This window comes from Colius striatus, chromosome 7 (genome assembly GCF_028858725.1).
Source record: "Colius striatus isolate bColStr4 chromosome 7, bColStr4.1.hap1, whole genome shotgun sequence".
Lineage (NCBI taxonomy): Eukaryota > Metazoa > Chordata > Aves > Coliiformes > Coliidae > Colius > Colius striatus.
Window position 1 is genome coordinate 25,501,840 of NC_084765.1, and position 24,462 is coordinate 25,526,301.

Consider the following 24,462-nt stretch of genomic DNA (forward strand, 5'->3'; position numbering starts at 1 on the left):
AGGACTCTGCACTTGTCCTTATTGAACCTCATGAGGTTCCTCTCTGCCCAACTCTCAAGCCAGTCGAGATCCCGCTGAATGGCAGCACAGCCTCTGGGGAATCAGCCAGTCCTCCCAGTTTGGTGCCATCAGGGAACTTGCTGAGGGTACACTCTGTCCCCTCATCCAGGTCGTTGATGAAGATGTTGAACAAGACTGGGCCCAGAACCAATCCCTGTGGAACTCCACTGGCCACAGGCCTCCAATTCAACTCTGTGCCACTGATCACCATCCTCTGGGCTCTGTCATTTAGCCAGCTCTTGATCCACCTCACTGTCCACTCATCCAAGCCACACTACCTGAGCTTTCTGATGAGAATGTTATGGGACACAGTGTCAAAAGCCTTGCTGAAGTCAAGGTAGATGACATCCGCTGCTCTCCTGTCATCTAGTCAGCCAGTTATGCACTCATAGAAGGCTGTCAGGTTGGTCAAACAGGATTTCCCCTTGGTGAATTCATGTTGACTCCCCTTGATAACCATCTTTTCCTTCATATGTTTAGTGACAACATTCAAGATGAGTTGTTCCATCACCTTTCCAGGGATGGAAGTGAGGTTGACCAGCCTGTAGTTTCCCAGGTTGTCCTTCTTGCCCTTTTTGAAGATTGCAGTTACATTGGCTTTTCTCCAGCCCTCGGGGCTGGAGGACCTCACCTGTCCTCCATTAGTGTTCAAAAATGATGGAGAGCAGATTAGCAATCACATCAGCACCTCCCTCAGCACTCTTGAATGCATCCCATCAAGTCCCATTGACTTATGAGTGTTAAGCTCGGCCAACAAGTCTTTAACCACTTCCTCATTTACCAAGGGTAAGTCCTCTGTTGTCCAGACCATCCTACTATCCTTGCTGGACTGGGCTTCCTGAGGGTTGGCCCTGGCTGTAAAGACCGAAGCAAAGAAGGCATTCAGTAGTTCAGCCTTCTCTGCATCTTCTGTCACCAGGGCACCCTCTATATTCAGCAGTGGGACCACACTCCCCCTCATCTTCCTTTGCTGCTGATGTACCTGAAAAACCTCTTATTGTTTTCCTTTACTTTCCTGGCCAAGTTTAACTCTTGTCTGCTTTCCCCCTGAGTTATTCTAGCAGCTCTTTGTTCATCCATGGAGGCCTCCTGACTCCTTTTCCTACTTTACTACTTGTGGGGACACACTGATCTTGGGCTTGGCAGAAGTGGTGTCTGAATATCAACCATCTCTCTTGGGCATTTCTACCATCTAGAATCCTATCCCATGAGATTCCTCCAAACAGCTCTTTGAAGAGGCCAAAGTCATCTTGCTTGAAGTCCAGGGTCTCAACCTGGCTTAGTGTCCTGCTTCTTCTAAACAGAATCTTGAACTCTAACACCTCATGGTCACTGCAGCCAAGGTTGTCTCCAACCTTCACATCCCCAACCAGACTCTTCTTATATTTGTCAGCACAAGATCCAGGAGCACATCCCACCTTGTTAATTCCTTGGCCACAAACTAACAGGAAGTTACAGGAAGTTGTGACAGGAAGTTGTCATCAACATTCTGTAGGAACCTCTCGGACTGCGTGTGCTTGGCTGTGTGGCTAGTCCAGCAAATATCAGGGTGGTTGCAGTGCCCCATGAGGACCAGGGACTGTGATCATGAGGTAGCTCTTAGCTGTTCATAGAAGGCCTCATCCACTTCCTCCTCCTCATCAGGTGGCCTGTAACAAACTCCCACAACAGCATCACCCAAATTACCCTGCTCCTTAATTTTCACCCACAAACATTCAACCCGCCCCTCATCCCCACCCAGGCACAGTTCGGTACACATTAATTGCTCCCTCACATAGAGAGCAACTCCACCTCCTCACCTTGTTGGCCTGTCTTTCCTAAACAACACATAGCCCTCCATGGCTGTGTTCCAGGCATGGGAGCTGTCCCATCACATCTCAGTAACTGCAACGAGGTCATGGCCCTGCATCTGCACCTACATCTCCAGTTCATTCTGCTTATTACCCAGGCTGCGTGCATTGGTGTAGAGACAATGCAGGGGCTTACTTGAACACACAGGTTTCCCTGGATGAATGCAAGAAGCAAGAGTATCAATTGAGATCAGAAGGGAGCTGAAGATATCTCTCTTTCCAACCCCTGCTAAAAGCAGGGCCAACTACAACAGGCTGTCGAGGACCATGTCCAGTGAGGCTTAGGCTGCCTCTGGGGATGAGGAATCCACCAACACTTTTCCAGTGTTTGGCCACCCTGACAATAATATTTTTCTTAAGTTGCAACAAGTTTCCTGAATTTTAATTTATGCTCAATGATTCTTGTCCTTCTGCTGGACACCACTAAGATAAGTTCGGCTCCAACTTATTTAAACCTTCCCATCAGCTATTTATATACATCAATAAAATCTCCCTGAGATTTCTCTTCTCCAGGCAATGCAAATCCCAACTCTCTCAGCCTCTCCTCATATAAGAGATATTCCAGTCCCTTCATTACCTTTGTGTCTCTTCACTGGACTCACTTCACTACGTCCATGTCTGTTTTGCATTGGGGTCCCTGAAAGATCACCTCCCACAATCTGCTAGCAACATTCTTCCCAGTGCAGCCCAGGATGTTGTTGGGTGCCTTTGACATATGGGCACACTGCTGGCACATGGCCAGCCTGTTGTCTACCAGAGCCCCCATGCCCCCAAAGCTGCTTTTTCAGCTGGTGAGCACCCAGCTCATACTGGCAGAGGGGGTTATTTCCTTCCTAGGAGCAGGACTTGGAATTTGCCTTTCTCAAATTCCATGAGATTCCTCTCAGCTTATTTTTCCAGCCTGTCAAAGTCTCACTGAATGGCAGCACAACTATCTCCTGTATAAAGTTCCCCTTCCAACTTCCTGCCTTATTAATAATGCAGGTCATCAATGAAGGTGTTAAAAGGTATTAACCTGGTATCAGCCTCCAGGGTACAACAACAGTGACTGGCCTCTAGCTAGTCTTTGTGCAACTGATCACAACCCTTTGAGCCTGGTAGTCCAGACGGCTTTCTTTTCACCTCACTGTCATCTAGTACAAATTGAATTTGTCTAAAAAGATGTAATGGGAGACAGTGCCAAATACTTTCCTAAATACCAGATAAAAAAAAAATACACTGCACTTGTCATTTTGTTCTAAAACACCATTTCATACATAAATTCTTGGTGACTACTCCTGGTTGCCTTTCTCCTGGAATATGCTTGGGAATAATTTTCAGGACTATTTGTTCCATCGGTTTCCCAGGGACTGAGGTGAGGTTATCTTGTTTCATCTTATCTAACATAGTTTCATTTATACGTAATCTCTGGTTTAGGCCAATTACAGCCCATGCAACAATTTGTTCCTTAAGCAGACAACATTCAGGCAGAACTTACATCCAAGTTTTAGCTTGTCAGTAGCTTTCCTGAAAAAAATCTATTCTTTCTTTCTGGAGAGTTTGGTATCAAAATCTGTTCCAGTATCGTATTACAAAACTTATCATTGTAATTAAAGTCACAAACAATTTGTTTAAAAGCACAAAAACATGTTTTTAAATGAATATAACTAAAAAATAAATGCAAAACCAAATGTGCAAGTCTGAGCAGTGCCTTTAACAGTATGAACTTTGCATTGTGGCCCAAGATTACCACATCAAAAAAAACCCAGAAAATAATTATGGCAACAAGATACAGGTGATGCCACAAAGACAGCTGTCTTTACTAGAAAAAGGCCTTTAAGTTTTGTGCTGGATCAAGAAAATTTGTTTCCCAGGTATATAGCATTAAATAATCTCTCACACCTGTAAGAAACACAACTTAGAGTATAAAATGAAAACAAAAAGTACCATAAAAACATCTGTAGGCATAAGAAATAGAGCGTGACTGAAAGATGGTAACATTAAGTAATCTGTATAGCGTGTTTCACAGTTACTGGAAGCGAGCTATGGAAAAAGATGTCCAGAGGAAATTTCATCTTTTAAAAAGCACACACAGACATGCAAGCTACACTGTCCATGACACTGCTGTACACCCAAAGCAAATCACATTTTTCATAGTTGTAACACATCAGTCATACACAACACAATACTACAGTGCCATTACACCTTTTACTTGAAATAAGAACCATCCTAATAAAGGAAAACTGCTGCCCATTGGTACCACCAAGTCATAAAACTGTCTAGATTTATTGCCAATTTTTTTTTTTTTACTTTTCCATGAGAACTGGGAATAGGATAATGCCACAAACAATCTAAAGAAAAAGATATGTCAAGAGCTTATTAAGACTAAGCAAATCCTATTTTCTACTATGACTGACAAGCAGGATATTTTTTCTACATTCTTGATTCTAATTGATCTGTAAAAAATTAAAGAAAAAAAAAAAATCACATAGAGACAGGACATCATATTAACAGAACAAGTACCAGAATCCACTATTTTGAACTGCATACCAACACTTTATTTTTCATTCTACTGATCTGATGTTTAAATTACTATACCCTGGAATACTGGAGCACAAATTTTGTTCTGTAGTTGAAATTTGTTGTGGAGAAATTTATGTGGAAGAAATATCATTTAAAATAGAATAGAAAGTTGCCCTAAATAAATATTCCACAAATCTGAATAAAAGACAGAGCCTCACTATTCATTAGTAAACAAGCAAGCAAAAAGAAAAAACTCAAAACAAGACACTAGTACACTAAGCTGATATGTCTCAAACTCAGCATTTCTTCTCTTCCTCCCTTACACCTTCAAAGCTAACTAATAATATGTATGGTAGATTAGTGCTTTAAATTTTGAATTCCTCAAAGACAGGAAAAGAGACAATGTTAATATGATATCTTGGATACCTTTAAAGTGGAAAGCACAAGCAAGATAATTTATTAATGGCAGCAAAGTTTATAGGCTTTATTTGGTCTTTCCATGAAAAATACACTAAATCTACAAAAAAAAAAAAAAGACAATCCTGCAGAAAACAATGAATTTCATTTCCTAACTTACCCTCCACATGTCATTTATGACTAAAACTTTCTGAAAAACAAAAGCATTTATGCTCCAGAGATTCAATATTTAACTCCTGATACAGGATAACCTGTTATGTTCTCTGGACCAAGGCAGGCCTACTATTACACAGGTGACCCAGCAGCAGACAGTTGGGCACTATGCCCAAAACTCCTACTAAAGTTCTAATTAATGTAAAGGGAGTTATACAGACACTTGAAGGGGGCAGGACTAAAAAAATCAGATGTTTCATTACTATTAAAAATTCCACCTCTTGTGCTATAAAAGTGTGCTGACTGGCAAAACTGCATGTCTGGTCCACAAGTATTTATATAAAAAACATTAAAAAACCCTCAAACTTAGAGTAGCAAAAAGGGATTATAACTACACAGTTAGCCATCTCCAAACATTGCCACTCTAAGACTCCAAGGTCTTGTATCACTGTAACTTTCCAGAAGTCAATGCTGAACAGACAAGAGGCTTGATATCAAGATTCAAATTAACATCACATCACCTTACACTAATTTACTGATTTATGTGACCTCAAGAGTTGCAAAATATGCTACCAGTTCCCTTATAAAATGCAATAGTTTGGCAGAAGACACAGGAAATGCATTTCTGTACTGTACCTGATTTCCATGAAGATCTAAAACATCAAGATTTTTTAGGTTTTCCAGATTTGAGATCTTCTTTATTCTGAAAGAATTCAATTACGACAAACCTTTAATCTAATACAGAAAGTAATTTATCTTTCATTTTCAAGCTAATACAAAATGTAGCCATTTGTTCCTGCCTACTAAGAGTAACAGAGGAATAACAAAGTTCTGAACCATGTTAAACAAAAATGAATACAACAATTAATTAAGCCTTAGACTATCACCTTCCTTGCTGACTGTCAATAATGCAACAGCAGCTGTATGTACATGGCTCTTCTAGGAAGGTGAAAAGGAATACTTGCACCACTAGAAAACGAAGCCAATAATCAACCTATTAAACATCTACATAATAAACAAAAACAACCAAACAAAAAACCCCAACATTATTACTGGCAAACAGCTAATTCTAAGCCATTTTAAAGAAAGACTATTGTGACACAGGTTCTTGAGAGTTTGATAGAGTATTTAAAAAAAAACCCAGAAACCAAAATCCAAAACCCATCAGCCCTTTGTAGACAACATAGATCTCCAGATGTGATAGTATTTCTTCTCCTCCTGTCAACTTCATTGTCTTAAAACTTCTCTGTCTTGCCCTATTTTGTCAGACTTCAAACCCAAGTTATTACATACTGAACAGCCTCATCTACTGGTTGATATTAAACATCACATGTATTACGCATTTGCTTTGAGAATAAATCAAAGATCCCATATAGACCAAGCCAAAAACAAGTTGCTAGCAACTGTGTCTGACTTGTCATCATTTATGATTATGTCTTGTCCTAACTACCTCCAAACCACACAGCAGTCCATGCAGTTACTATTTGGAAAATAATTCCTTAAAATGGCTTAAAATTATCATTCCCATACCCCAATATTTTGTTAAATAAAATGAATTTCTATAGAGTTTTTTAATATAAAAGCTATAAGCTCTAGTAACATACTGTGCTATTGAAACCTGTCAGTTTTTAACACAGGCTGAATTAGGTTTGTTTACCATTTTTTTTTACTTTACTGAATATAATGAAAGTAACAAAGTTGAACAAAATCAGACCACAATCTTTAGATGTGTGAACAATTCCACAGATATTCCTATTAAATTATTAGAATTAAAGGCTTGGGCATTTGAACTGCACTTTTAGAAAGTAGTGCAACTTTCTAAGCAAGTTCTATCTCTCAACAGAATAGAATCAATACATAAGCAATAAAATCAATGCTTCATCTCTCTGGCTTATTCCCATCTAAATCTATCAGGTAGAAATAATTTTTATAGGTTATAAAGAATCAAAGAATAATTTGTGTGATAAGAGATTCCACCTGTCACACAAATCTGAGAACACATATTTAATAGTCGATCAAAACAGGATATTATATGGAAACAACTATTTCAGAAAAGTTGCTGAAATTGACTTAAGAAACAAAGTTTCTGAATGACATGGTGGTCAAAAACTGTAGGCTTCCTCACTGGGATGCCCAACACTTAGTCAGCATTAGGTACAAGCTCACTGGTCTCAAAGCCTACATTACAATCTGAAAACTGTAACAGAAACAATGATAGATCATAGCTGTTACATGATAGAGTGCTTTCAGTGCTATTGTTTTTACCTGTTCTTTCCCAGCAAAAGGGCTCTTAGGGATCTCAGAGTTGAAATCCCACTTATTTCCTCTATCTGATTATCATATAAATCTAAGAAAACCAGATGTTGTAGGTTAGAGATATTTTGGATCCGAGTTATGAAGTTATGCTGGAAATTCAAAAGGCGAAGATGATCTTCCCCATCAATAACTGGGCACACGGTCAGTTTTTGCCTGGAAGGAAACAAAACACATCTCATTAACAAACTGGTAATCCACCTTCCCTTTGCCCACTCTGAGTGAACCAAGGAAAGTATGTTATTTTTGATTAAGATAATATTAAAGTCATTAGGTTTGCCAATTACACTCTAAACAAGGCAGTAGCTTCTTAACATAGAATAATTAGCATGAAAATATAGCAGAAGGGCTTCCAAAATTCTCTGAAGGCCTGTTCTCTTAATCAGATTAGCTTGTTGCATGGAAACGACATGGAAATTTCATGCTGTGACCATGTTAAAATTTCAACAAACTCAGCTTGCCAATTTTTATTTTTTTTCCATCAGATAGCACATAAGCAGCCAGTTCAGATCAGAATTCAGTGTTCTGTGGCTATGCAATTTTTCTTTGGTTTATAGAACTTTACATCTGAAATAGTAATACTTTGTGTTTCAAGTATTTATGCGAAAAGATAATGGTTATCTTACTTTAAGATTAGTCCACAAGGAGTCCCACTGATCTGACAAAGCTTTTTGGACTACATAAACCTCACTCCCATCAATAAACAAACAAACAGATAAATAAAAAAAAAATTACACATCTTTCAGATACAACTTTCTTTTTTGTCCTGATTAAGGAAAAAAAATCCCCAAACAAATAAACTGCAAATAAACCATTCTGCTGTTAATGCATCAGATTAGCACTAATGGAGACATAGCCTTTTTATAGATTACATGCATGAGCTTGTATTTGACTCTTAAGTTAGCTCTTTTGCTTACCCTGAAAAGCCCTAACTGCCTTAGATGACTGCTGTATGGATACATTCATCACAAGGACAATCGTACAGAATTTCACTGGGGGACACAGCTCTTCAACTCAAAAACCCATGTACAAACTCCAACAAAACCAAACCTGCTACTTATACCACTGATGACAGGTATTACTGGGATACTCATCACTTCAGATCAGAGTGGCAAGCTATGGTGTATGTGCTTCACAACCTTCTCACCTTTCCAGAGTAAGTCTATCAGAGTTCAGTATTTTTTCTTCAGCAGTACGTTGCAATACAGGAAATGTTATTGATGAACTGCTCCCAAAATTCATGTTATCTATCAAAAAATCATGCAGAGAATACATGAACTACTTCTTGGTAAAATCATTTTACTAACTACAGATACTAAAAGCAGAATTTTATTTCTTATTAGAAGTGTTACACAGTACATGAAAGTTCTTTTTGCCTCCATTTAGTACTTTGAGTTATCAGGTCCCTTTCAGGCCATTCTTTGCTCACAGCTACACTTACCTCTGTTCTCTTTCCAAAGTACATCCATTTGTTTTGTTTAGAAGAGATTTTTCACAAGAATTTGTTGTGAGTAATTTGTAGATACTTTTGTTTTGATTAGAATTACCCAATGATATATAATCATTTCACAATTTCAGAATCTGAACTTAAAGAAGATTATATCTAACTTAAGATGAATTTAAAGACACAGACCAAATAGATGTTGATATAACTAGAAACTAAAGCACCAAAACATTGAAAAGATGTTGCATCTGTGTCTCAGTGGGACTGTTTCAAGGTAAATGCATTTGATAACTAGTACTCATTGGTATTATATTTCATTCCACTATCAAGAAACAGACAGTCCTTTAAAACATATTTAGAAAGCTATCCATCTTTACCCATTTGGTTAATATAAAGGGGAAGAGGAAGAGTGACTCAAAATACCTGAAAAATAAACCAAGAAAAGTGTTCTGTGAGCTGTGGCTTGTTTGGAAAATGATTGACCGAAAAATATTTGTGAAAACCAGACCACCGGCATACTACCACAAGAATACAGGCTAAACTTTCATCTGTTTTCTCCCTCCTCCCCCCCCTTTTTTTATCCTCTCTTCCTTCAAATAAATAAAATATGTTAAAGGGGGGAACATAAATTTTTCAATAAACAAACATAGTTGCAAGTTCATCGTTGTCTAAAATACAGGTATGTCTTTTAATTAAGTGAAACAAATTGTTGTTCAATTTGGAATCTTCTCACTGCTACTCTCTAACATTTTATCACTAGCTACTCTAACAAATCAGTGTAACAGTCAACACTCTCTATGTATCCTTCAAAGTAAAAAAAAAAAAAAAAAGTGACCAAAAATAATCAGTCAACATGTTGCAAGTCTTAAATTGGTTGTGCCTCACCTTTTTAAGCAAATAAACTTAAGACCAGAGACTTAAAAACCAGTCTGAAACATGACACGATGGCAACAGAGTGACATTTTTCTTCCAACATTGCCACAGAATCTCAAGGGTTGAAAGGGACCTCAAAAGATCACCTAGTCCAATCCCCCTGCCAGAGCAGGATCTTCTAGAGTAGGTCACAGGAACTTACACAGGTGCATTTTGAACGTCTCCAGAGAAGGAGACGCAACAACCCATCTGGGCAGCCTGTTCCAGTGCCCTTTCACCCTCACAGTGAAGTTTTTCCTTATGTTTCTTTGGAACCTCTTCTGTTCCAAACCTCTCGACCAATTCACCACACCCCTGCTAATACACCCCAGGATGCCATTGGCCTTCTTGGCCATGAGGGCACATTGCTGGCTCATGCTCATCCTGCTGCCCACCAAGACTCCCAGGTCCCTTTCCCCTACACTACTCTCTAACAGTTCATTCCCCAGCCTGTACTGGTACATGGGGTTACTCTTTCCTAGGTGCAAGACTCTACACATGCCCTTGTTAAACTCCATTAGATTTCTCTCTGCCCAACTCTCCAGCCTGTCCAGGTCTCGTTGAATGGCAGCACAGCCTTCTGGTGTGTCAGCCACTCCCTCCAGTTTAGTATCATCAGCAAACTTGCTGACAGTGCCCTCTGTTCCCTCAGCAAGATCATTCATTAATATACTGAACAGTACTGGTCCCAGCACCAACCCCCAAGAGACTCCACTATCCCTGCCCCACTGATCACCACTCTCTGCCCTCTTCCCTTCAACCAGTAAACAATCCACCTCACTACCTGATTATTCAGCCCACACTTCCTCAGTTTTTCCTTGAGGATGCTGTGGGAGACGGTGTCAAATGGTTTACTGCAATCCAGATAAACCACATCCACTGCGCTACCATCATCTATCCACCTGGTTACATCTTCACAAAAGGCCAAAGTTGGTCAAACATGACTTCCCTTGGGTAAAGCCATGTTCCTAATGACCTTCTTGTCCTTTAAATGCCTGGAGACAGCACTCAGGATAAGTTGTTCCATCAACTTTCCAGGAATTGAGTGTCCTAAAAAAATGTGTGAAATATCCCTATTGTCCTTTTGTTAAAGAAAGGTTTCTAAAAAGCTTGTATTTAAATGCCTGTATTTTATTTTGCAAAATATTTCTAGTGTTTTCCTGACAATGATCTACTAACCTCTCTTAATACCCAAAAGCAACAGTAGGCAACAGTGGCTATGACAGCCAGATGAAGCATATCTTACACATCATATCTTTTCAATAAGACACCTACTATTAAAAAAAAAAAAAAAGGAGGGGAGAGAGGGGGGGAAGAGACTAACAAGAGAAGTTTTCAGTTACCTGAAGCATGTGAACTAATACTGTGGCTGCTTTGTCGGGATCTAGATTTTGTAGGTGTGTGAACAGAAGATTCGCCAAATCCTGATAAAGAACCTGTATTCTGTTTCAACTCCAAATTAGAAAGTTCTGTCAGACTGGATGGTACGGGAAGATATATCTGCTTATTACGCACCAAAGGACTTAATACTCTTTGTTCTCCTGTGTAGGGAACAAAACCAAACTGCAGACTCACATTTATTCCATAATGAGTTGCAAAACATCCCTAAAAAATAAAATCAGCTTATTCTGAACAGTTGTTATTTGGTTGGTTTGTTTTTCACCAGCAGTAATAAAGAATTGCCATAATAATGAAACTGATTGGCTGTACTAACCAATCACTTTCTACAGGGCAGGCAAGCAGCAGCAGTGTGACTGGAAGTGCTGCATTTCAAGGTCTTCAAGGCTTCATCACACCTAGCAGAGGTATCACCAAATCTCTCACTTTGCAAAGCCAAAAACACACAAATATAATACAACAACTATCTCTTTGTAGCTGGGTTCTGAATTAGAAACTAGTTTTGTCTCAACACATCAAAATGTTAAACGTTCAATAAAACATTAGAGAATGGTGTGGCTTCTGACGGAATGTATGGTACAGGGAGGGCACTTGGTAGACTGTCACTATACTGGTAGAAGAAAGAATAATCTTCCACGGACAGAATTAGGGGGCAAAGTGATTAAAAACCCATCTGCACTAGATAGTAGAAGGATAGTGGGTTCAGATATAATGCAGTAGTCATTATATTGAACGACTGCAGCCAATTAGGACAAGCTCCCACTTTTACATATTCTAATGACAATATTCTAATGACAATACAGTCTTTCTTTACTGTTCAGTTAATAAAAACAGATATCAAGGGGAAAAAAAGCGCCAAACACTATTGAACATCACCTTGCCTTCCTGAATAGGTTTTTTCCAGATCATGTTGCAGAAGTCTGTTGTGGAAAGATGATTGTTCTTTATTTATCCTGAATTCAAACTGTAACACAACATTTAAGACAAATGTTAAAGTTTTCAAATGCAAATAACACCTTCATGCAGACAAACACAACCTTGGTAACAACTACAGCTCTCAAGAACCTATGCAAGTGCTTTAAAAAATAAAAGTACTCTGATAAGAATTCACTCTACTAAAATACTGCAACTGAAAAGTTTCACTGCTGGAAAAAAAAATGAAAATGTAGAAGTTACCAGCACAATTATCTGTGGTTGACTAAACAAACTAAAAAAGCCTCACTCTGTAGTGAGTACTGCAATTACAGGAGGGAAGATGGGTACAGATGGAAGCATTAAAAAAATCATAAATAGACATATATATAGTTTATGGTAGGCTGTAGTAAATCCCCACCTATTTACCTTATGTGTCTTTAATAAGATGAAATAATTTACAAAAATACTATCCCATACATCAGATATCATATTAAAAGTCAACATATTACTACCAAAAAGGCAAATTCTATCTGAAAGCATCCAAGTTGGACTGTACCACTCAACTGCATTAATATAACAAAGAAAAGTGATAATTACTGGTTTGCTTTTATCTGTTACCGATGAGGTCTGGATAACCAGCTGAAGACCACAATTATTAACCTGCAAGTTGGAAGAAAAAGAAATAGAATATTTTAAAAATGCACATCAATACAAGAGGTTCAATTCAAGGTGTTTTTTAACAATATAAGCATTTTCGTCATCAAATCTGCCAAGAAGGGAATTATTTTGGAAATGTATTATGAAAAACACGTCACTGTGCCATCAAGCAACTTTTTTTAGTTTTACAAAACCCCGTGGGTTTCAGCTTTAAAAGCCCACCGAAGGCACGATTGTCATGGGGACGTGAACCTCAACATGAGGACAAGTGTCTACACTTTTTTTTTCAAAGGCAAAAATTGCTGGTATTTTAACCAGATTTATAAGACAAAACGTAGCGTTTATCTGCCAAATAATCAAAACGCTACAGTAATATCTAACGAAACGGCTAACATATCCACATCCCAGCAAATAACAGAGGAGAGATACAAATAACGGAAGGAAGCTTCCTCACGCCAGATACGGCACTGACCGAGCCCCCTGCACCCACATCTGCCCGGCTGCCGCTGTCCGGGAGGTGGCAGGGGCTGCCCTCAGCGGGCCCCGCCCGCCACGAAGCCCCCGCCCGCACAAGGCCCGCACGCAGCCGCCCCTTCGCGCACACAGCGCTATCGCGGCCGCTCACACGCAGCCTGACAGCTGCGGCGGGGCCGCGCCCCGCGAAGCGCCGCCGCCGTCACCGCGCCCCGGCCCGCCCTGCTGCGAAGCGGCGGCGCCCCGCTGCACACTGCGCCGCGGCACCGGCCCGATGCCCCCCGTTCTACCACACACAACGACGGCTAGGAAGAGGCGGCTGCTACTCGCCACTCCCCCACAGCAGCACCTACCGGGCCAGGAGCGGCCCGAGGGCCCCTGATGGGCCGGCACTTGCTGGGCACCATGTCAACCTGCTCCCTCAGCGCCTCACACCTACGCGCCGGCCGCCGCCCCTGTCGGAAATCGCTCCGCCGTTACCGGGGCAACCGCTGCTTCCGGCCGGCTCCCGGCAAGCCTCGCCCGCGCCCCGCCTGCCAGCTGGGGTAGCATCGGGTGGCGGGAAGCTTCCAGGTGACACCCCGGCGTGACCGTGCTGGGAGCCGCGGAGCTCCGGGGCGACGTCCCGCCGTGCCCCCTCAGGGAGCCGCGGAGCTCCGGGGCGACGTCCCGCCGTGCCCGCGCCGGGTGGCGCGCTCGGCAGCCGCTGCCTGCTGAGGTGCTCTCAGGTAGAGAGCCGGGTGATGCGGTTCGAGGAGACGCGGGACGGTGCCTCGCAAATGCGCGCTTGTCTCATTCCCTAGCAGTAAAAAAAGTCACTAATACAATTATATTTTTCTGGATTCTAAGTGCAATTTACTATGTATGAAAACCGGTGAAAAGGGAAGAAGCCAGACGTACCTTCCAGGTTCCTGTTCTGCTCAAGAAGCTACCTTGCAGGCACATACTTGTCACAAAAAGCGCAAATCTGACTCGAAGAGCTTGGCACGGTGTGCTGAGAGACCCAGCAAGAGACCCTTCAAGAGGTACTCACTGCTGGCTAACCCCAAGCAGCTCTTGTAGCGCAAAACCCCCACGGCTGCGTAGTGGATGCTTTTAAACACACACATCAAGAGCTCAGTGGCTAGAAAAGCAATGGCGTGGCTGTACTGTGCTTAGACGGGCTGTGAATTGCCTCAGATTGACTTCCTCATCCCTAAAGTGGGTTTAGCTTTGTGTATTGTCAGTTACTAGTTGCTGAAAGGCTAACAGAAAAACACCGTAATTGTGGCTTACTTTGTGAGAACTAAAAGAACCTCCCAAGACTTTATATGATTTGCAGGCAATATGGTGCCAAACAATGAATGTGCCGGGAGAATTCTGTGATCGTTTTGCACAATTGAAGTTCATGGCATTAATTACCCTAACTGGGTCTCAGAAGCTCAGCCAAGACATGGGCTCCTCTCTAAGGGACTTGCCTATATTATTAATTTAGTTTTAAGTTCTTCCATGTTTACAAATACTACTTAATCTCTGCTAGTAGCATTTATAGCTAGATTAAAAAACAAAAACAAAACAAACAAACCAAACACAAAAACATTAGCCTGGTAATTTCAATGGAGATCTAATCAACATAGTGATCAAAATTACATCTGTCTACACTAATTCTCTCATTCATCTACACTAATTCAAGATTATGATCATATTTCTAGCAGACTAGGTGATAATGATGGTAAGGTGCTTCAAAGAAACAGGCTAAACTTTGACAAGGCCAAAAGCCAATTCTGTGCCGTGACATCCATAAAGCAAAAAACCTGGTCTAGTGTCCTCCCCTATAAAATCATGTTCGCTGAGCCTCAACAGAAGGATAAACTGAGATGTCTCTCTCAAACATAATGAAGTTTGCTGTAGCACAAAATAGTTCTTTCTTCATATTGGTCCTGACCTTGTTCCTACCTAGGAAGGCAAACAACTCCCATGATCTCAGGTACAAAATCAGACAATCCCTACATGCTCTCTTCTAGAATCAATATTTTGTGTTTACATTTCTGCTCCCACTGAAATTGATACCAACGTTATGCCCTACCAAGACTTACTACAAAATGCTGTTCAGTTAGCAGAGAACTAGAGATTTGGTTAGTGATGCATGTAAGAGTATGTCATAAAATATTTCATTGCTTAAGGCATGTTAAAAAATAAGCCAAACCCACTGAGACAGAGCAGCAGTTCCATTCAGTTTGTGTTCGTTCCAGCAAATCTGACTCATGAGGACTCTTTGTCACGGTGACGTGAACTGGAGTCTGAGTGCAGTGTCACTCTTTGCCCATCCAAAATTTTAGGAAGAAAACATTGAAGCAATGCAGAGGAGTGTAGCTCTGAAGAATTGGACAGACTGAAAAAAAAAAAGGATGCCACAAAGGAAGTGGTGACTTCAATATCCAACCTGCATTTAGCAGTTTGTGTTCAGATAGTATTGAAATAAAGATGTTTTCCGGCTGAAGAATATTTACAGGGTAAATCAAAATGTTTCAGATTCTAATCCTCAAAATGTGAATGTTAATTTCACGTTAACAGCTGAATCAGTCCACTGAAATAGAATGCGATAGTATTGAGTTCAAAATAAATATGTGCGTTTCAAAAAGTTTTAATAAGTTCTTAAGAGGCGGAGGTTTCATTCTGTTAAAGTACCGTGATGTATTATAGAGGAGCGCTCTACAAGAATAACTAACATCCAATCCTGTCCTTGTTCATTCGGGTTTCTTATTTCGAAATGTCATCCTCGGCATTTAAGACCACATTTACTCCCGTGTGACCTTTCAGAATTCCTTACAACGTAGCGCTGTAGTCGAGAGACAGCAGCGCAGCGCCGACTGTACGGGGAGGTGAGAAGCCCGGACGTGCCCGGAGATGAGCCGGTTGCTTTCTGTTGAACCAAAAGCAGTCCCAATTCGTCCGTGACCGTAGCTGTGCGCCTGGCCGGGGGCCCGCAGCCGTCCCGGCGGGGCCGCGCACCGGGGCCGCGCGGCGGGAGGAGGGACAGCCCCCCGCTGCCGGGCCGCGCTCGGGGGAGTGGGGCTGGGAGCGCCGCCCGCCTCGCGCCGCCGCCTCAGCGGGCGGGAGCGGGAGCGGGAGCGGGAGCGGGAGCGGGAGCGGGGGCGGCGGGCTGAGCCCAGGCGGCGGACCAGCGCTCTCCGCCGCCCAGCGCCATGGCCCAGCAGCAGCCGGCCACCTCTGAGGGCCCCGAGGCGGTGGAGGCCGGAGCTGGGGCTGCCGGCCCGGAGCTGCCGGCGGAGAGCAGCCCCGTGCAGATCCGAGTAGCCGTCCAGGCGGCCGCGGAGGGGCCCGAGGAGGAGGAGGAGGAAGAGGAGGGCGGCGGCCCGCCGTGCCTGGCGGCGCGGGGCGGCGGCAGCTGCAGCGAGGAGGACGCGGGACGGTGCGGCCGCTCCAGGTGAGCCCGTGGGGCGCGGGACGGGCTGCGGCAGCGGCGGGGAAGGGCCCGGCCGCCGCTGCGGGCCGGGCTGCGCGGGGTGCGGAGCGAGGCCGCCGCGGGCACCCGCAAACGGTGCGACCGCAGCTGATGCAACGCCAGCGGGGCGGGGTGGGAGAGGCGGGAAGCCGTCCCGCAGGACAGTGGGAGCCGCGGGGCCTCCGCCCGGGCTGTGTGTGTGTGCCCCTCGGGGGAGCGGCGGGACCGTGGGCGCGGAGCGGGACGTGACTTCCCCACAACGAGAAGGGCCGTGGTACCCCTGACATCTCCGTTTCACTGCCTTTTACATGACATCATTACACTGCCTTGGAGGTGGTTGTGACTGTGTTTTGGGGTTGGTTTGGGTTTGATTTTTTTCTCCATTTGTTTTTTAATTTTAAACCGTATTTTATTTAATAGAATTAAGGAATGGACAAACAGACCCTTCCTATAGCTTCAGAAACAAGTTCACCAGATACGAAATCAAGACCAGTTTAAAATGCAGAAGGAACTACCACTTTATAATCTACCCTACACTTTAGTTTGATAATGCCCTTAGTCTTGTTTGTATTTATCAATAAGTTGCAGGAATTATTACGGATTTCCAAAGTTGCTTTGATACCTACCAGAATCCCTTACTTATAAAAGGAACATCGAGGCTTTTTGTCCCAAAAAGAAACTGTAGAGGGACACAGCTCACTAGGCTGTAATTCATCTGGGTTTTTGTACTAAAGCTGCAGCTGCAGTAATAAATTTAGGCACAGTAGCATAAAACATTCGGTGTGATGACCATTTCTGATAAGTTTTCTTAACTTTGTATCCCAGCACTGACTCAAAATAAACTGCAGTGCACTATTTAAATTGCAGAGGGGTAGTGGGGAGGGAGTGTGTTCTGCAGCTGCCAAAGTTGTCAGCTATGTATACATTGCAGAACCAAGAGGTGAGCATAGCTAGACACAATGCTAGACAAAATGTTTAAACCAAGTCTGCTTAGTTTTTCCACAATCATATGTGACAGTTATATTTTTATAAACCAAATGTGTACAGCAATCTAAACTGTTGCAAACCAGTTACTGATTTCTTAAATTCAGAGTATTTTTTACTTTTTTTTTCTTTGACATTACTTGTGTGAGAGCTTCTAGCCCTGGCCTACACTAGAAAAAAGGTGTTATTTTTTTTCAAGCTTTGTAGCACATAACTCTTAAATGCCACTTATTTAATCTTATTTAAGTCTTCGGTAGGTGCTATCTTCAGAATGTTTGCTGACAGTGCTGATGTATATTCAGTTCTTGTGGAGGTTGCCTTTTTGTAAATGGCCTTTTCCTGATCCAGTAAAGGCCAGAGGTATTGCCCTGGAGAGAAACTATAAAGGCTCTGCATCAGAAGTAGGTGAGTGGAGTTCACACATACTTTTGCCATATAGATGTAACTTTAGCTAAGGATTTACTTTTGGAATGCAAATTATGGTAGGAAATAATTTACCCAAACATTAAGAAAATTGTCAGAGATGGTCTAAAACTGCTGGCAAGGAGCCATTAGACTCTCCAGCTAAGCTACCAGACAACTGAGATTTTTTTTTTTTCCCCCTCAATATCTAGGTTTTATAACTTAAGAAATGAAAACTATTTTCTCATGGTCAAAATACCACAGGTCTTTGGGAGATATCCCAAGTATTTGTGACATTCAGTCCTCAGCCATTTAGCTGCTAGGTGGTTCAGAAAAAAAATCGTTATTTATAACAGACAGGTAGTTCTCTTGTGTATGCAGTAAAGCTATTCTTGCTCAACTTAAGTTTGTATTGGATGGAGTTAGAGAGGAAGATTCTGAGCCTGAAATGTGAATGTTTTTGTGATGTCATCAGTCTAAAATATCATGTCTCAGAACACAAAATGAAATGTAATGATTGCTGCAGGCACAGGTCCCGTTAGTAGGCATCCAGTATTGTATCCACTAGTTTTTGTTACCTGACTTGCACTGCCTTTGATTGATCATACATACCATTGGAACTTCAACTTTATGCTGCAAATTATATTATCACACACTGCTTATTAACACAGTGCCTTATTACTTTTGAGACTCAGTAAAAACTTGTCCAAATTTAATATATTGTTTGCAAGTTCTGATATGTAAAACCCAAAGTCTATTCTCTGGGCAGATACGTGTTTAGTTTCTTGTGTGACTAATAGCCAGATGAGTCACCATGTTAAAAGGTTGTTTTTCAGTCTATCTTGTTTTGACAAGCACATCTGTCACAAAACTTTGAGTAAAGAAATAACTAAATAGAAGTTGTGAATAGCTACAAGGCTTTTTTTTTTGTCCATGTTGACTGACATTGATTTATCAACTATCTTTGTAGTAGAGTTGATACCCTAGAGGTAATATCAGTTGATCATTATTATGAATTAATATGGAGCGAGCTACAAATTTCTGCATTTGCTGTAGGTGGAATTTCTGTACAGTGCTTAGTGCTGGAAAAGCCCTAAAGGTTTTGTAAAAGCTAGGTGTCTGCCAAATACGGAATGGAGTATAGTTCAGACTCTGACCAGTACTTAATTTAGAGAGGTGAAATGAGACCTATATTGTAAAATATATTCTTTTTCTCATTCTAGTCCTTTCTTTGAGATGTACTCCATTAGGTTGCTAGGGACACTTTAACAGGAGCCTTCTAGGATTGGATATCTGTGTATATCTGATGTATTATCCTATCATCAGAAGAAGCATGATAAGTCCATAAATCATTAGCCTCAAGAAGCCAGATTCCAGAGAGCTGCTGTGACTTGTCATGCTGGGAACGTGTGCCCTGTGCAGAGCCACTGACCTCTTGCCTTCACAGGCAAAATAAGGACCTGCCCAGACATAGGCAGCACCTCAGTCAGCCTTAAGATCATAATGTCCAGTTCATCCCCAGGACAAACCTGCTGACAGGCAAGAAGATTCAGTAGCTTGCATCCTCCCTGCCAACCTGCCCTCAGATGACTCTAGTGATACCCTGTCATACCTGTTTAATGATTTCACAAGTTCTGCAAAAGACATTTAATATAATTTTAGGAAAACCTGCAGCTCCTTTTTTCTTTTTCCGGTACTTAAGAGACAATAACACTATCTGATTTGTAGGGTCTTGGGAGCTTAGTGGATGATTTCATTTTTACTTTTTTAACAGAGACTTTCATGATGGTCTCACATCAAAACTAAGACTGCTAACAGCTTTAAAAAATGCCTCTGGCTTAAGATAGACTTGGCCATTATGGTTGTTAGAGCAACATCTATGGCTGTAGTCCGTGGGTGAACTTTTTGTGTTCCAGCTTCATCCCATTACCCCTTGTTCTGCCACTAGATACCACAAAGGGATGCCCCAACCTTCTGACACCCACCATTTAGATATCTGTAAATGTTAATGAGATAAATATTTGTAAGTATTAATGAGGCTTGAGAAATCATGGTTGCATCAAGTTGGAATATAAATTCACTGGTATGAAACACTACTTGTGCAGCACAAATGCCAACACTATGCTTAATAGCTTCATAGAGAAAAATAAAACACTGTCACTGGAGGAACCTGGTATAGCACCAAGTGCCTGTGCATCTGCATTTCACATTTTGGTGTAGGATTTGAGTTTGCAGTGTGTTTTTAAGATGTTTTTGCAGTGTGTATGTCTCATTGTTCTACACCAAGATCACCATTTGGAATGAGCTCAGGAACTTGTCTTCCCTAGAGTTGACTGCACAGCTTGATGCTCTGAGCTGCCCTCTTGCCTCAGTTGGATAGGGTGGTACCTGTTTGGTGCCTACGCGTGAACTAAGTTGGAATCAGTGTTATGGTTGTGCCCCTTTTCATTTTGAAAGATGATGTGAATCCACTAATGTAGAAGATGAAGATCTCTTAGTAAATACAACTATTTCACTGTTTTCCAGTGGTGGGGAAAATGATGATGACTCTGACCTGAACTGGAAGCCACCAGAAAATGACCTGATCCAGAAGTTAATAGCACAGATTGAGTATTACTTCTCAGATGAAAACCTCGAGAAAGATGCCTTCCTTCTAAAGCATGTGAGAAGAAATAAGATGGGCTATGTCAGTGTTAAACTCCTCACTTCTTTTAAGAAGGTAGGCTAACTTTTTAAGACTTGAAGTGCCTTGTGTAAGCCTGATGAATCTAAGAACATTAGGAGATACGAGATGAAAATAACTTATTTTATGGAGGTGGTTTTACAGTCTTCCTCTTTATCTGCTGCTCTTCTCAGAGTGGTTAGTTTCGTTCTCATTCCAGAACTTTAATTGCTAAACTTGTACATGACTGTCTAAGTGAATCATAAGCTTTTTTTTTTAAGCTTTTAAATTATCCTTCTGGGAGCAAGTAGGGCATAGTACATGAGACACTGGATAAAATTCAGTTCTAGATCAGCTACTCATGAGTAGCCAAGTAATCCTAGTAAAGTTACTTTCCTGTCTCCCGGAAGGGATGGTGCATCTGACCTTTGCAAATGTACGGAGATCCAAAAAATTAAGAGTAGAAAGTATCTGATAACTGAAGAAGTCACTTAAAGGTGAAGTGGCTTTTCTCCTTTTTTTTTTTTCCTCACATTAGGAACTAGTAAATACATGTGTCACTCATTTCCAAAATTACATTAGAAATACTTTGTCAACATTCTAAATCTGGTAGTTTTGCAGAGGTACTCAGTCTAGAAGTTAAGGCACTCCCAGTTTCTTCACACCACTTCAAACAGATAATACTGATAACAGATAAAACTCTTAACAGCAGTTCTTATAAATTGAAAAGTTTGTGGCTTTTTTAACTGAGATATTTGAGGAAGGAAAACTGAGTAAAATAAAGTCCTAAACTTAACAAAACTACTTGTTTGGCAAATGTAACAAAACAAACTCCACAGAATATGCATTTTGGTCATGGTTCAGACTTAGGTATGGAATGAACAAACTTCACTTGAGCAGGCTTGAAGATCAAGTAATGATTTTCAGTTTGAGATTTAGTGTCAGTTCCTATTTTTAGCAGATTCAACAGGACATGACCTCTACAGGAGCTCACTGATGCCCATTATGGCAGAAAAGCTGTTTAATTTTTTCACGCAAGTCTGCTACACGAGACTTAAACCCAGGTTTTCATTTATAGACTGGAACCTTGCCTTACACTTTCTATAATTTGTGTGAGTTTTATCAGTTGCACTTCTTAACCTGTGTCTGTCCTCAAGGTGAAACACCTTACCCGTGACTGGAGAACCACAGCCTATGCACTGAAGTACTCAAACACTCTTGAGCTCAATGATGATAACAGAAAGGTCAGAAGAAACACTCCAGTTCCAGTGTTTCCAAGTGAAAACCTCCCTACCAGGATGTTACTGGTGTATGATATCCACATGATTTCTGAGCTGCAGGCTCTCAACAAACATCAAGAAAATGGATGCATGCAAGAAAAGATAATGGAGCATCTCCTCAAAGCCTTTGTAACTTTTGGTGTGATTTCATCAGTTCGCATTGTAAAGCCTGGCAGGGATCTACCACCCGATATCAGGAGGGTCAGCAATCGGTACACCCAACTGGGAACTCAAGAATGTGCAATTATAGAATTTGAAGAAGTAGATGCTGCTGTACGTGCTCATGACTTCATGTGTGCTGAAAAGAAAGAGACCGGCATGAAAGCTGTCCTAATAGGCATGAAACCTCCAAAGAAAAAAGTTCCCAAAGACAAGAACTGTGATGAAGACACCAGCAGGAGTCTGAAGAAGGCTAGGTCCCTTAATAAGAGAGTTGAGGAACTTCAGTTTGTTGGTGATGAATCTTCAGCAAATAGCTCTTCTGACCCAGAGAGTAACCCTACGTCACCATTGTCAAGACGCAGAAGTACTGCAACAAATTCTATGAGTAACTTGAGCCCCGTCATTCACCCAAACAACCATTTGAGTCCTAATGTGTCACCCAGAACAAGTCCTTGGAACAGTCCATCTTCACTAAGAAAAGTAACCAAAAAGTCTCCGCTGGCTGAAGACAGCAAGCTGAACCTAAGCACCAGCCCTGAAATTCCCCAGAAATGTACAGATTACTCCTCAGATAGCAGCATCACTCCCTCTGGTAGCCCCTGGGTACAGAGAAGAAAAGCTCAAACTGTAGCAGAAGACAAGAGTCCTGTCAGTAGCCCCATGTTGGCTCGGAAAATACAAAATGCAGATGGTCTACCTGTTGGGGTACTGCGGCTGCCTAAAGGTCCTGATGGTACTAAAGGATTCCACAATGGACATGAAAGAAGGAAGGCTATGAAGAACTAATACATTATTCTTTAAAAACAATCTCACAACTCAGTCACCTGCTTTTGCTCAAGCCTGGTGAAAAACTGTCACTTGAGTGACCGAGTCAGTATTTAAAGGATTTTGTATTCCTATAAAGACTTTATAATTTGTATATTCATTTTGCAGAATCACAGAATAATTGTGGTTGAGAGGCATCTCTGGAGAGTGTCCAGTCCACCTCCTTTGCTCAAGCAGGGTCCACTGAAGCAGGTTGCTTAGGGTTTCAACTATCTGCAAGGACAGAGATTCCCCAACCTGTCTGGGCAATGTCTTCCCATGTTCCACCACCCACATAGTAAAAAGTGTTGCCTTATTCCACCTTATTCAGGTGGAATCTCCCATGTTTGAGTTTGTGCTCCAGTTCCTGGGTATCACTGAGAGGGGCCTAGCTCCATTTGCTCTGCTCCTTCCTATCAACAATGAGATCCACTCCCTAAGCTTTCTCTTCCCCAGTCTGAACAGCCCCAGCTCACTGGGCCTCTCATTGGAGATGCATCACTCTCTTAATCACCTTACACACTTACCCGATGCAGTGCCCTTACCAGCAGTACTAGTATTATGTTTAATGTCTTAGTCTGAAATACTAAATACTGAACCAGGCATATAAATAATACACGAAACCACATTATTCACAAAGCTATGATCCTGAAGAGCAGCATGTAAATACTTAACAGTTGAGCAGCTGTGTTATGATAAGGTGTGATACCTTACCAGCCTAATCATAAGGAGTAGAGGTTTTGAAGACTTCTGTGTTTGTTTCAAAAGGAGCTCTGAGAAACTTAACACTACTGTGAGCAGCAGCTCTCTGCTCGCACACATCACCAAAGACAATACTAACCAAAATGGACCAAAATGTGTATTTTCATGTGATGTGAATACAGACTTTGAGCATTGGAGACAGTTCTGTAAGTGTTGTAAGATGGAAATAAATGAAAATATTAACTCTGTCCAAACCTACTTTGATTACTTTAAAAATAAGTTGGGTTGCACCTGAACAGATACTTGAACCTCACCTCACACGACATGAAATCCTAGAAATAGTTACTAAGAATTGCCACTGCACTGAAGGAAAAGGCTCTCTGCCCTGTTACTGATGGTTACTCCAGTCACGATGCTTCACTGTGACTGTATGTCAGTCATTTTTTACACAATATTATAAATACAATAAATAATGGTTATGTCAGTATTAACTCTGAATTTAGCAAGCAGGCTAAGAAAGAAGCACTTAAATTAACTATAATCCTGAAGCCAAAGAAGCAGCCTCTGCAGTTCTACTTACAAAAGTTATAGTCTTGAAAAATAGCCCAGCAACAGTAAGGTGGTGAGGTTTCAGTTTCTAATGTAACTTGGGAACCGTGCACAAACAAATGCTTGTCAGATGGTGATTCTTCATTCCAGCCCCTCTCCACATTCTTTCCAATTTTCACTTCCACTCTAAGCGTTAACGCTTCTGCAGTAACACTGCGTTAGAAACCAGTACACAGAAGTCTCTTGGTTTTGTGTATCATTTTGTAGCCACACAAGTATATTCCTGGTTCTTTTACTTCATGGAAATGGAATCCTCCAAGTTACGTCCTGACTTCTGTTACCAGCCAAGACACTATCAATACTGTTACACACAAAGT

The 24,462-nt window shown here is 41.6% G+C and overlaps 2 protein-coding genes across 5 annotated transcripts in view; one reads left to right on the forward strand and one right to left on the reverse strand.

The window, feature by feature from the left end:
• LRRC49 (leucine rich repeat containing 49) overlaps window positions 1-13,583 on the reverse strand; it is a 53,583-nt gene extending 40,000 nt beyond the window's left edge. Inside the window, exons 1-7 of one of the 3 annotated variants that reach the window (XM_061999432.1) lie at window positions 13,449-13,583; window positions 12,562-12,624; window positions 11,926-12,013; window positions 10,995-11,192; window positions 8,443-8,542; window positions 7,248-7,451; window positions 5,619-5,685 (exon numbers count right to left, since the gene is read on the reverse strand). In XM_061999432.1, the coding sequence (XP_061855416.1) occupies window positions 5,619-5,685; window positions 7,248-7,451; window positions 8,443-8,542; window positions 10,995-11,192; window positions 11,926-12,013; window positions 12,562-12,624; window positions 13,449-13,502 (774 nt within the window). In that variant the 5' untranslated portion in view covers window positions 13,503-13,583. The remainder of the gene's footprint in view (window positions 1-5,618; window positions 5,686-7,247; window positions 7,452-8,442; window positions 8,543-10,994; window positions 11,193-11,925; window positions 12,014-12,561; window positions 12,625-13,448) is intronic. The other 2 variants (XM_061999433.1, XM_061999435.1) reach the window with 2 other exon arrangements.
• A 2,639-nt stretch (window positions 13,584-16,222) lies between these two features.
• On the forward strand, window positions 16,223-23,784 carry LARP6 (La ribonucleoprotein 6, translational regulator). Of its 2 annotated transcripts, none has more exons than XM_061999702.1 (3): window positions 16,223-16,522; window positions 20,453-20,645; window positions 21,746-23,784. In XM_061999702.1, the coding sequence occupies exons 1-3, from the start codon at window positions 16,281-16,283 to the stop codon at window positions 22,814-22,816; spliced, it is 1,506 nt and encodes a 501-aa protein (XP_061855686.1). In that variant the 5' UTR covers window positions 16,223-16,280; the 3' UTR covers window positions 22,817-23,784. The 2 variants fall into 2 exon arrangements, with proteins under 2 accessions (XP_061855686.1, XP_061855687.1); XM_061999703.1 differs by lacking the exon at window positions 16,223-16,522 and adding an exon at window positions 17,679-17,929.
• The last annotated feature ends 678 nt before the right edge of the window (window positions 23,785-24,462 follow it).